The sequence below is a fragment of the Acaromyces ingoldii genome, assembly GCF_003144295.1.
Source record: "Acaromyces ingoldii strain MCA 4198 unplaced genomic scaffold FA10scaffold_2, whole genome shotgun sequence".
Classification (NCBI taxonomy): Eukaryota; Fungi; Basidiomycota; class Exobasidiomycetes; order Exobasidiales; family Cryptobasidiaceae; genus Acaromyces; species Acaromyces ingoldii.
The window spans coordinates 1229628-1242051 of NW_020290248.1; the positions used below are offsets into that span (position 1 = coordinate 1229628).

General features: G+C 56.7%; 6 protein-coding genes across 6 annotated transcripts; 3 read left to right on the forward strand and 3 right to left on the reverse strand.

Moving 5' to 3' along the window:
• Window positions 1-282: 282 nt before the first annotated feature.
• Window positions 283-2040, forward strand: FA10DRAFT_265415 (phosphoglycerate mutase-like protein). Its single transcript, XM_025521051.1, has one exon. The coding sequence runs from the start codon at window positions 317-319 to the stop codon at window positions 2003-2005; it is 1689 nt and encodes a 562-aa protein (XP_025378762.1). The 5' UTR covers window positions 283-316; the 3' UTR covers window positions 2006-2040.
• Window positions 2041-2043: 3 nt separating this feature from the next.
• Window positions 2044-2800, reverse strand: FA10DRAFT_300166 (mismatched base pair and cruciform DNA recognition protein). Its single transcript, XM_025524804.1, has 2 exons — window positions 2276-2800; window positions 2044-2216 (listed from the first exon to the last, which is right to left on the reverse strand). Exons 1-2 carry the CDS (start codon window positions 2523-2525, stop codon window positions 2155-2157), a joined length of 312 nt encoding a protein of 103 aa, XP_025378763.1. The 5' UTR covers window positions 2526-2800; the 3' UTR covers window positions 2044-2154.
• A 618-nt stretch (window positions 2801-3418) lies between these two features.
• Window positions 3419-4745, reverse strand: FA10DRAFT_249801 (eIF-3 RNA-binding subunit). The gene is made up of 4 exons (XM_025519545.1): window positions 4692-4745; window positions 4492-4630; window positions 4255-4428; window positions 3419-4190 (listed from the first exon to the last, which is right to left on the reverse strand). The coding sequence occupies exons 1-4, from the start codon at window positions 4712-4714 to the stop codon at window positions 3615-3617; spliced, it is 912 nt and encodes a 303-aa protein (XP_025378764.1). The 5' UTR covers window positions 4715-4745; the 3' UTR covers window positions 3419-3614.
• Window positions 4746-4890: 145 nt separating this feature from the next.
• FA10DRAFT_265418 (hypothetical protein) lies at window positions 4891-6254 on the forward strand. Its single transcript, XM_025521052.1, has 2 exons — window positions 4891-5405; window positions 5471-6254. The coding sequence occupies exons 1-2, from the start codon at window positions 4955-4957 to the stop codon at window positions 6157-6159; spliced, it is 1140 nt and encodes a 379-aa protein (XP_025378765.1). The 5' UTR covers window positions 4891-4954; the 3' UTR covers window positions 6160-6254.
• A 40-nt stretch (window positions 6255-6294) lies between these two features.
• Window positions 6295-7188, reverse strand: FA10DRAFT_258930 (Extradiol aromatic ring-opening dioxygenase; the record flags this gene model as incomplete). The annotated part of the gene is made up of 1 exon (XM_025519937.1): window positions 6295-7188. One exon carries the CDS (start codon window positions 7186-7188, stop codon window positions 6295-6297), a length of 894 nt encoding a protein of 297 aa, XP_025378766.1.
• A 2026-nt stretch (window positions 7189-9214) lies between these two features.
• Window positions 9215-12312, forward strand: FA10DRAFT_70134 (hypothetical protein). Its single transcript, XM_025525648.1, has 4 exons — window positions 9215-9947; window positions 10007-10621; window positions 10683-10821; window positions 10887-12312. The coding sequence occupies exons 1-4, from the start codon at window positions 9531-9533 to the stop codon at window positions 12170-12172; spliced, it is 2457 nt and encodes an 818-aa protein (XP_025378767.1). The 5' UTR covers window positions 9215-9530; the 3' UTR covers window positions 12173-12312.
• Window positions 12313-12424: the final 112 nt, after the last annotated feature.

Genomic DNA, 12424 nt, shown 5'->3' on the forward strand with positions numbered 1-12424 from the left:
CCGGGCCCATCCCGTGTTCAAATGTCTTTTCAAAAGCGGACGTTCGCTGCTGTTGCCGTGACTGCTAACTTCGAGCCGCGTTCATGTCCTCTCACCACGTTGATATCGAGCATCATTTGGCCTGCACAAGCCACACACTACGGAACAAGGTCCTGTCTCTTCTTGAAAGCTCTCCACACGGAAGAAGTCTGACGGAAAAAGGAGAAGCCCCGACGCACAGGAGCGAACGTGTCTAAGAGTCGGAGACAAAGAATAAGCTTCTTTTTCAGGTTCCTTGTGCCATGTAAGGCCCAGCAATTTGCTTCTTCGTCAGCAGATGCAAGAGAAGAAAGGATGCAGTGGGAGGAGGAGGAGGAGGAGGAGGAAGAGGCGAGAGAGGCGATGGACAGTCGCACTCGCCACCCTCCTCGCCTTCGCCTTCACCTTCACCTTTTTCTTCTACCTTACACATACCTTGAAGGAAGAAGCTAAGATGCACGTCCCGTCGCTCATTGCCCTAGGCCTTACGCTCTTGTCCTCGACGACCGCGGCAGTCTTTCCTGGCCTGCCCGTTCTCGACGACGGCAACGAGGTTCTAAACCGTGGTCTGGACCCAAACATCTTCCACCGTCTTGGCCAGTACGCGCCTCGTTACACCGTTGACAACACGACCGCTGGCCAGCTCGCGGCCTTCCCACCTCCCGGCTGCTTGGTGGAGCAGGTCACCTCGCTTGAGCGCCACGGTGCGCGCCACTTCACTTCGAATGCTCTCAAGGCGGCCAACACGACGCTGACCAAGGTCAAGGCGGCTGCCCAGCAAGCCGGTACCAGCCTTGCACCCGAGCTCCAATTCCTGCTCAACGCCACGCTGCTCACGCAGACGGACTCGCTGGTGCCCTACGGCGCGCTCCAGGCGTGGTACAGCGGCCGATCGACGGCGGCACGATACCCTACGCTGGGGGGAAGCGCGCCGTTTGTGCGCACGACGGGCGATGCGGCCGACCTCGACGACCGTGTTATTCTCACGGCAAAGTACTGGCGGCTCGGCTACACCGGCGGCGCATTTCCCGCGGGTGACTTGAGGACATCGGACGACGTGAGGGCAGCCTCCACGAGCCTGCCTGACCCCAACGTGGTCTTCTCGGAGCGCGATGGCATCAACAACACCCTCGACGTCTCGACGTGCCCCGGCGACGAGGCAAGGACCAGCGCCGAGGGCGAATCGGGGCACCAGCAGACCTACGCAAAGGCAGCCCTGGTCCCCACTGTTGGTGTGCGACTCGCCCAGCGCTTCGGGACCGCACAGATCAATCTGACGGCCACAGACCTCATCAATCTGTCCAACTTGTGCAGCTTCGACACCCTGGCTAGGGCTGCCGTCGTCTCTGGCGGCAAGCTCCAGCTGAACCAGAGCGCCTTTTGTGGCGTCTTTCAGGCTGCAGAATGGGAGAAGATCGGCTATGTATACGACGTCGGCAAATACTACGGCGCAGGTTACGGCGATGAGAAGTACTACAAGGCCCTCGGCCAGGGTTTCTTGAGGGAGCTCATCTCGAGGCTCACAGAGCAGGCTCCTCCACCTCACCTCCAAGATGCGCCGACGAGTCTCAACTCGACGCTGGACGGCAGCAACGCCACCTTCCCCGTCAAGGGCTACCGCGTCTTCTTTGACGGGTCTCACGACAACAACATCGGACCGATCGCTGCCGCTGCCGGCCTCTTCAATGGTCCTACACTCGGAACAGGCGCAGACGCAGCGACTCAGCCTCACGCCTGGGTCTTTTCCCACATTGCTCCCCTGCAGGGCAAGCTCGTCTTTGAGCGTCTGGGCTGTGGAACGGCCAAATATGTGCGAATCCGCGCAAACGGACAGGTGCTCCCGCCCGACGACAGCTGGTGCCCTGCCGCTGCCAACAGCACGGGCCATCCCCTCGCACGCAAGGGCAATCTCTGTCCGCTCGATGACTTTGTCGCCAATTTGGCCTTCGTCGAAACCGACACCGAGTGGAACAAGTGTTACTCTTAGTCAATCTTTCTCTCTGTTCAAGACTTAGAAATCAGATATCACATTGTCGTTGAATTTGTCGTCAACATGGTACAAGAATAAAGGAGAGGGGAGGTCTGGGGTAAACCAGTCGGTGATGAGGACGGTGGATATAGAGTTGGGGAACGAATTTACTGGGGCTCGTTGGCCTTCTGCTGTGCCTTGCCAGCTTCGTTTCGGACGTTGCCAGCGGCTGTAGGTAAGATGGGTAAGCTTGATCCACTTTGCCACCTTTGTCACGTTGCAACTCACTCTGCTGAGCCTTGTCGCCCGTGACGGCACCGACGACCGAGTCCTTGTAGCCGCCCACGCGGTCGGCAGCGCCCTCGGCGTAGGCCTTGGCCTGAGCGGCCTTCTGCTCGGCCTCGCCCTCGGCGTGCGTCTGCTTGCCGCTCTGCTGCCACTCCGTCGAGCCGGTCAGGTTGCCAATCTGCTCCACGACCTGTCCCTGGACGCTCTTGAGGTTGCCGTTAATCTGCGAGGGTTCGTTCTGGCCCGACATTGTGTATTTTGGCTTTTGCTGTTGTGTTTTGTGGAAGTTGAAGACTAAAAGATTGTCTGGTTGTTGGAGGGAATGAATGGGATTGTGAGCGGCTGGCTCCTATATATGCTTTTCTCGCCAGCAAAGGAACGGTGCAGACTAGCTGGGCCTGTGGTGGAGTTGGGGGTGCCATTTTCCCGTATGATGCAATCACGCGTCGTTTTGCGCGCTTTGCACGGACCTGGCTGGGCCCTTTTCGCTTTCCTCCCTTGCCTGTCCATTCATTTGCCTGGCCGGTCTGACGTGACCCCGATTAAGAGCCCATTTTTCAACGACGTTTCGTCACCGCCTCATCAGGCTGCGTGCTCTATCTACGGCGTCTCGACCGAGCACGGCAGGGCCGGTGGCTTAACTCTGCTAGATTCACACTAGGTGAGCGCTTGCGCGGTCGCAGAAACGTGCGCTCTAGATCCTTCGCTGTGCGGTAACGTCGACCTGCTCCGAATTGCTGAATCCCCTCCGACAAGACGTAATCGGTGACGTCCATGTGGTCTAGGGTCTGGCAACGAAGAAGTCGGCAGTGCGAAAATATGGCGCTTTCATTTCTCACTTGTCACTCAGTACCGTACAACTACTAAGGCCCTTCAAGGAAAGAAGCCCATTCTAGTCGTCTCTCAATGACTTTACAAATGAAAGATTAAAAGACGAAGATAGACTCCATTGTGGTAAGAGGTTTATTTTGGTCTGGGTGGGTCACCGATTGTTGTGTCCATACGACTGAGTGGTATCCATGGTCGCCGACGGCATTCTGACTTGCTCTTGCGCACAAGACAGACCTGCTCGCGTCTGGGAGAATCTGTCAAAGCTCAAAGGTGTGGTCTGAACAATGTCCCAAGTTTCGCGCTCAACATTATTGTGTCTCGCACCACATGATCGAAGTCTATGAATGGCTCGAAGGAGGCAACAATGAAATCAACAGAGAGCACAAATGTCCTGTACCTCACAGACTGGAAACGCAAGAAGATGGAAAAGAGATGCATTATCATCACGGTAGAAGCACTACCTGAAGAGACTTTTGAGGATGGTAGATGAAACAAAGGCCTTAACAAATCAAGGCCGCTCGGCCCTCGGTTGAGACCAGTTGACCGACATGATGAGGTTGTTGTACCCTCTGCCATCGATCTTTTGCCGAGCCGTGTCGGCCGACTCGCGGTCGGAGAAGCTGACAAAGGCGTAGCCTTTGCCCTCGCCCGTCTCCCTGTCCCTGCCAATGTACACTCGGGTGACGTGGCCGAAGCGGCTGAACATCATCCGCAAGTCGTCCTCTTCGGCGTCTTGGCCCAGGTTCGTGACACGCAACGTCGGCATATCCTCGCGCGACATCCCTGCACCAGGTCCGCCCATCCTCTCGCCGGTCCGATTGGCGCCTGCACGCATCGAAGGAGGAATGTACTTGCCACCAGGTCCCGCCGAGGAGGCAGCCACCGCCGGATTGGTCGGGTCCGCAGCAGCAGGCGTGAGCGAGCCATCGCCTTCGGGCGTGTCTGCAGCGCCGGGGATCGCCTCGAGCGTGTCGCGGTACGGACATTTGGAAGTAAAGTGCTCGCCCTTGCAAAGACGGCACGTAATCTTCTTCTTGGCAAGCTGCTGTCGCATCTGGTCCATTGCGTCGGGCTCTGGCTCGGTCTGTCAAGAGACATCGCGTCAGACAAATGCTCAGCTGCTCCTCAATGACTCTCGCGCCACCCACCTTCTCGCTTCCCGCGCTCATCTTGAGAAGCACGCTCTCGCCCACCGTCGTCGTGCTCTTATGAGGACCGGCGGCGCGGCCCTTTTCGCCACCAAATTTGGCCCATTGCTTCCTCTCTGCTTCCACGGCGTTGACTTTTTGCGTGACAAGAGTGCGGCGGATCCTGCGCGTAATCTGTAGCAAATTTCTGCGTTGTAGCCGCCTTTCAAGATCAAAACACCCTGGGGATGCACACACCTTGACCTTCTTTCCCTCAGGGTTTGTCCGGTATTCGATGATGACCTTTACGCCGTTTCCCTCGTCGCGCTCCTCGATCTTGGGCGCGTCGGGAGAGATGTCATCGTCGACATCATCAGCCCAGTTCATCGGCTTGGGTCTGTGAGAGGACGTGTCAGCGTACAGAAAGAGACGTCATCAGTTCCACGAGGTAGACTCACGGCTCGTCGATAGAAGGTGCCATCGTTGCTTGTCGTTGTTCGTCGTCGTTCAAGCCCTTTGATACGGCGACAGTGGGAATGTGAGGGCAAATTTGAAGTCGAAGAAGTCTCACGTGGGAGAGCATTGAAAAGATCACGTGTATTTCTGCCTCTGCGTCAAAAAAAGGTCTGCCTCAGACGACCCTCTATTTCTTCCGTCAGCCTCGTCCGCGTTTCTTCGTCGATTCAGGGCAAGGAAACCGGAGACAAACGCGAGAAGAAGAATGATTGGGCCACGGTCCACTTCGGCAGCACAGTCGCTGCTCCGAGCGGCGGCGACGAGTGGCTCGAGGCAGCAAGCGCCGAGATATCTGGCTTCTGCAGCGGCGTCCACATCTTCTTCGCATGCGTCTTCTTATTCGGCGGCCCCCTCATCATCATCTTCGCACTCGAGACTTGCTCCAGGGCGAATGCTTCATACCGGCCCAGTCCGTACCCGACCCACAAAGAAGAGCGACAGAAGAGGACAGGAGGAGGCCGTGGAGGAAGCAACACCCGCATTCAATGCTCGCTTGACACCCAAAGCGGCCCAAGACGTCGATTCGGTGCAGAGCTGGCTTCGGTCCGCCTTTCCTGGCTTGCCATTTCCAAACGATGTTGCACTGCAGCTCGTCACGCACGAGAGCTGGGACCATGGTGTCAGCGCAGGACACAGCAGACGATTAGGTTTCATGGGTGAGTCTCACTGGTGGCATGTTGTGTGGGCAAAGGTGCTGAATGTGTAACGGCTATCCTCACAGGGAGACGAGCTTTGAAGTTCTTTCTTAGCTTATTCATAGCCACACACGGGGGTGGACGGGTGGCTTTGTCGAACGACAGGATCGAAGAGCTGCTTCACACCTCTAAGCTGGGTGACCACGTCGGGCGATCGCTGCGTTTGGAGGAGGTAATGCGGTGGACGCCAGCAGTCAATGATGGGCAGCAGGGACCAAAGGAGACAGGGCTCTTCAAGATCAGAGGCGTCTGTGTCGAAGCGCTCGTTGGCGCAATTTACCATCAGCACGGTGCTCAAGCGGCTCGGGCCTTTTTTGCAAGTCGGGTTCTGCCCAAACTGGGAACATTCACCGACGAAGAACGAGAAGTTGTCGGAGAAGCACTGTCACGAGAGGCCGACCAGGGCGATGTGTTGTTGCGGAGCATGGCCGAGGAGACTATGCTGAAGGACAGTGCTACAGGCGGAGAGGAAGACTGGGCACAACGGCTATCTGCACCTTCAGCCACAGCAGAGAAGGCATCAGCGGGGGCCGTTGAAGAGGTGGGTGCACCGGTGCACCAGGCGCACGAAACTGTCAAAGCAGGGGTCAACACATCGCCTCAATCTCCTTCCCCGATGCGGAGACGAAGTAAAGCTGGGACCGCAGGAGCAGGGTTGACGCTGGAGGAGGAGGTCAAGCCGGCGCGGAGCTTCGAAGGATCGGTGATGAGCTAGAGCATTTGCAACATCTGTCTTACCCAAAAGTAATCAGCAAGAGAAGCCCACAAACCCCAATCGCAATGTTTCATGATTCAATTTTAAAAAGTCAACAAGTTCAATGGAGTGGTAGTACTGTACAAAATGTGGCTTCTATCCGTATCGGTACATGTTCCAGGCGAGAGCGCCATCGATGTGATCGATCTGCTCGGTGCCTGCCTCGTCAGAGTGCGCAGCACCTAGGGCGACCAGGGCGGGGAGCAGGTGCTCGCTGGTGGGGTGGGCCTGCCTGTAGTCGGGCCGCAGAAAGAGGGCCTTTGCTGCATCCCATCGTCTGGGGTCCGTGGTGTTGTCTTCGTCCTTGGATGGATGAGAAGAGGGCGGCACGAGGGCCTGCGTCAAGGCCGTGGCAAAGCTTTGGGCGTATGGTGCCTTGACCCCTGGACCCATTTGGCTGTATCGAAAGAAGTCGCGGAGGTTGTGGACGGGCTGACCGCCACCGACGATTGCGAAGCCTTGGTCCCGGAGTGGTCGCAGCGCGGCACCGAGCTGCAAGGCGTCGATGCCGTCCTGATCCGGTCTCGTCGAAGGTGGGAGTGAGACCTGGATAAGCGGAATGTCAAGCTTTGGGCCAAAGGCGGCCAGGAGAGGAACCCAGACGCCATGGTCGAGCCCGCGCTCGACGCTCTCCACGTGGTAGCCCTTGGAAGAGAGCTGATCGCGGACCGCCTTGCTGAGCCACTCGGGGTTCCTCGTCTCAAAAGTTTCCTCGTAGTAGTGCTTAGGAAACCCGTAGAAGTCGTACACGAGCGGTATCGTCTCTGCGACATTGACCGAAACGGACTTGGAGGGACCGTCCTCGCGCTGCCAGTGGGCAGAGATGAAGACGATTGCCTTGAGCTTTGACTCTTTGATCTCACGGGCGACGCGGAGCCAGTGCTTGTACGCCGGATGCTGGCGATCGTACATTGTCGGAGGCCCGCCATGAGCGATAAACCAGATTGGCGCTCGGCCAGTGCTTGCGCCGACGTGTGCATTAGTCGACATTGCGAGGCCTCGACGAAAGAAAGCCTTGCTGAGGGAGGGTGTGTGGTGGTAAATGATGGAGGAGCCAAGGGCGGTGAGAAGTGCCGCTATAAGTACTTTTGAGGTCGTGCTGCTCAGCAGCATCACTCGAAGATGCGAGAATCGAGGCAAGATTGGGCAAGAGCAGATTCATGAAGGGAACGCGAGCTTAAATGCGAGAACGTCGAACCGGTGTGGCTTGGCTTGCGGCCGTAACGTGACATCCCTTCGTCAGAGCTGTTCGCGTCAGCAACAGAAACATATGGCAAGAGCCTGTCACTCGAAGCGTTTCCCTTTTTTTTTTTTCCGCCGGCTATTCATAGGTCTGCTGACACGCATGTGGACTCTTGATGACAGATGGCGCACATGGATGATCTTTTTGGCTGATTGTGCTGGCCGGCTTGGGCGTTTTGTAGCTGTCCTACAATCGGCAGTCAGAAGAAGAAAATAAAATTTTGACCTCGGAATCTGGCTCCCGAGAAAGCACGTGAGGCGTGCAGTCGCATCTGGTCACGGATCTACCCTTGTTCCTTCCTCCCTTTCTACTCTCTAACCGCCACCAGCCATTCGCAAATAGACAGGTTGGCGGCTTGATCAGAGGAGCCGATGAAGAGACAAGATTGAGGAGCGTTGTGGGTCAAAACAAAAGGGGTAGCGTCTGCGCAATGGCGAATCGACGCTTGCCTTTGGCGACACATCAACTGGCACTGTGCCATCTTCGCTCGAGGCGTAGACGGACGCAGCCCTCCTAGTCGACCAAGACGCAGGAACGAATTTGGGCAGAGTCAATGAAGCGCCCGTCATAATCACCTTAGAAGCGAGTCCGGACGGTCGGGTTGTACGCATCAGGCGAGGTGCCTTTTCGGCTGAAGAGGTTGGATTGCCTCCCTAACCGTCGTAACGCGACTCCACTGGCATGAATGTGCGGCTCACTTCGTCGTGACCAACCTCGCATCTCCGTTGCGACAAAAGACGGGGGCGACCCTTCTCTCGCGCCCGAGGTGAGAAGACACATGGAGACTCAATCTTCAGCGGGGATTGCATCTCTCTTTAGATCCCGATCACGCGAGGAGACGAATGTCCATTAGCGGCCGCGTGGCGAAGGAAACCACGAGCCCCATCCGGCGGCACAAGTGTCAAATCTGCTCGGCCTCGAATCATCCGTAACCACCCCCTTCCTCGTGGGAAAAGCAAAGGAGCACCGCGACGACGAGAGTCTGGCCAGCAAACGTGCACTCGCCATTGAGAGCACGTTGGCTTAGATTGAAGAAAAAAGAAAGGAGCGGCACGTCAAACGCCATCTTTGTGTTTCAATTTCAAAAATACCGGCGCAAAAGGGTAATCTTTGCGAATAAGCTTTTTTCTCTCAGGCAGCAAAGGAGCGTGCGAGCGAGACGCGGAGACCAAAACTAATAGGACCATCGTCGGAACGCACTCGCTAGAAAGATATAGGCAGGTCAATACAGTGCAAAGAAGCAAGCCCGGGAGCTCAAAGTAGCGACGGCCGTAGTCGGGGTGAAGAGCCCGTGTCCCACCGCACTACTCTTTGCTCGTGCCCGAAGACGGAAGAATCAAAGACATGGAATCCTGGAGAGAGTATGGGAAAGATCGAGGAACAGGACTCGTCGGACAACGGGGCGTCTGTGGGCAGGGGGCGTGGATTTGACAAGCGCAAACGGGCCAAAAGATAGAGACAAGGAGATTATCCTCTTAGCTCGAGAGATTTCGGAGCGAGAGCACGGGGCATTGGCGAGGCCTTCAAATTAAGGACCCGATGGGCATCGCTGAACCTCGCGCTACGAGCCACGGAACCTCGTGGCTGGCGACCATCGATTCGAACGAACGTGCACTGCCTCTTACGAGTTCCATCTCGCGATTCGAACACGCACGTATCGCTGGCGTCAGGCCAGTCGTCCACAGGGACACAGGCAGTCGGCGAGAGGGCCCTTTCTTACAAAAAGAAGGAGGTGCAGGTGCAGATGCAGCGTAGCTTAATCGACCGCTTCGTTCGCTCTCCTTAATTGCATTGGCGATTCTATGATCACCTTTCTTTTTTTGAAAGCACGAAAAAGTATGTGAGTGTGTGCCAAAGAGTGAGCTGGTGAGGAGTGAGTGAGAGCCACCTGCTCTCTTTCCCTTACTCTCATCAACTTGTGAGCTTCCCGTGTGCGACTCTCCTCTCGGACGACCCTCCTCACTTGCCACGGTCCCGGTTCAGAGAAGAAAGGACAAAGGCGGCGATCACTCTCACGGTCACGGTAGCAGATAGGGGAAAGGGACAGGGAGGTCGAACACCAAAGAACAAACGTGAAGAGAGAAGAGAGATGGGACCGTCCTACCGTGACATGCTCCGGGCCACCGCCCCGCGAAGGGGCGCGGAAGCGAGGGCTGCCGCTTCCATGGCCCTCGCCTGGGCCCTGCAGCGTTTTCCCTTCCTCTCTCATGTCGCTCTTCTCACCCTGTGTGCGATCGGCCCCATCTTTGCACCTCAGCTACTCGCCTTTTGTCTCGTCGCTGTTCACATCGTCTTTGTCGTGTGCCAGTCACGAACCGCATATGGTATCTTTGCGTGCTGGCGAGGTACCTTGGCCCACTCGAAGCGCGACTGGGCTCAATGGTGGGCCGAGCAGAAGCGAGACCTCGAGCGGATGGGCAAGGGCGATCACGTCCTTGCCTTGGCCGGCGTACAGCACGTCATCATTCTGCCTGCTTACAAGGAAGACATGGCCACCCTGAGGGAGGTGAGTAGCCGATTACTCTCCCAAGTTGCTCCGTCCTGACACGATATTCCTACTCCCAGAGCCTCAATGTCCTGGCCTCGCACCCCATGGCCTCGCATAGCTACTATGTGTGCCTTGGGATGGAAGAGCGCGAGGCTGGCGCGCCTTCCAAGGCGCAGTCGCTCGTCGACGATTACTGCAAGCGTGGCTGCTTTGCCGACTTTTCCTACTCCTTGCATCCCGGCAACATCATCGGCGAGAGTGCTGGCAAGAGCTCTAATGTCAACTGGGCCGCACGTCACATGGCCAGGCGCCGCGACGTGGCTTCGCAGCGTCGAACAATTGTGACGGTCATGGATGCCGACACCGCTTTCGCCTCTGATTTTTTCCTCGCGTCAGCCGCCCACTTTTCTCTCGCTCGCCCCGAAGTTCGACGCAGAATGATGTTTGTCCCACCTACACTCTTTGACCGTAACTCGGCCGATGTTCCCATCTTTACGAGGGCGACCGATATCTTTTGGAGCTGTGCGGGCATCGGTGGAATTTATCCCTCGAGCTGGTGCAAGATTCCGACAAGCGCGTACGCCGTCAGCCTCGATCTGGCTCGATTCTGCGACTTTTGGGACGCAGGACCAGAGGCAATCGGAGAAGATCTCCACTTCTACTGCAAGGCTATGTTCGAAACCAAGGGAAATGTGAGCGAGAACCAACCTTGTAGCGCTTGGGAGAAACAGAAGCTGATGCACTTTGCCCCAGGTCAAGGCAATCACCATCTACTCTCCCGCTTCGCAGTGCAACGTTGTCGGCAACCCTGGAACGGGCCCCGTCTCCAGCTATATCCAAGACATGTTGGCCCGATGGACGCAGGCCACCCGCCACCTTTGGGGAAGCCTCGGTGAGCCTTTTTGCACAGTGAGATACTCCTCCCTCGTGTGCGCGCTGACGGTCAACCACCCACAGACTTTGGCTATTGCTGGCACCGTATCCTTACCGGTCAGATCGGACGGTCTAGGCCGAAACAGGGCTACATGGCCCTGGAGACGTCTGCCCACGCCGCTGATGAAAGATTACGACAGCAAAACCAGCAGCTGCAACAAAACGTCGTCGACCTGCCGGGCAATAGTCGCACGCCATCGCCCAGCGTCACGGCGACAACGGACAGCAGCGACGATACCCTGACCGAGTTCACCCTTACTCGTGTTCGTAAAACAACACAGTTTGACGGTTCAGTCTTGCCTAGCGTGGCAATTCCCATCGACGTCAACGTCAACGACAAAGACGGCAATCATGACGACTATCTTAAAGATGTTCACGATGAGGACGACGACGAGGATGACGACGAAGCCCTCCTGCTCCTTGATGTCGACGACGCGGCAGGCGAAGACGACAAGCTGCGCATTTTGCCTATCATTGTCCTCATGACGCGGCTATACGAGGCACACCTCATGATTGCTCAGGTTTTCCTCATAGGTTTCCTCATCACCATCTATCCTTCCGCCATTCTTCGAAATGGCCACATCGTCTTCACCGACGTTTACGCGAGGGCGTGCACAGTATCAGACTGTGTCCAATCGATCTTCGAATCGCCGTTTGCCGCCGGTGCCGAACTTCCCGTCGGTACGCCACCGGGACTTCACCCTACATGGATGATGCCCACGATTGTCTTTTGCGCTCTCCGTGCAGCCAGATTCCTGGGCGGCTTGGGCATTCTGGCAACCGTGTCCATGTGCGCAATTCACGACTGCTACCATCATGTGGCTGCGACTGTACGGTGGCAGGCCTCGGACAACATTTTGAAGGAGTTCCGCCGCCAGGCCCCGTCAATGACGCGCGACTCGCCATTGGCAGCGATTACACAGACGCCCCCGCGCTACCTGGGTCAGCGGCCTCACCAGAACTGCAAAAGACGATGGCCCGCGGCCTTGCTCGATTTTGCAGCCATCCCAGCCGGTCTTCTCTACGGTATCGCGCCGTTGCTTTGGGCCCAGCTCAACCACGTTGTCACCAACAAACTCACCTACACCGTCTCCGCCAAGTCAAAGACGGTCGTCGTTGTCCCCGGTGCACGAGGACTTCAAGCGGTCGCAAGTGCTACGCCTAGACGTTCCTTTGAGCGCGTGAGAGCATCGATGGAGATGACCAGAATGTCATCTACGGTGAATCTGCCAGCGACCTTGGCTGCAAATGCAGCCACTTTGGCCGTCGTGGAGGAAAAGCGCGAGTCATCAAGACGTCTCCACCCTTAAACTTCTCTAAACCACTCTTACGCCGACAGACGGCTGCCCTTTATCTCTTCTTCTCCCGCCTCTTTCTTCTCGCCATTTCTAAAACCATGCTCAAACAACCCTTGTTTCTTCCGCCTATTTGCCTTCTTCTTCCCTCCTCTTGCATCGACATGTCTTTGCAGCTCGCGAATGTAGAACCCGATCAACTTCATGAAATGACTAAATCCAATTGCAAAATACGTGACATTGATGCAGGTTGTGTAGAGAGGAAGC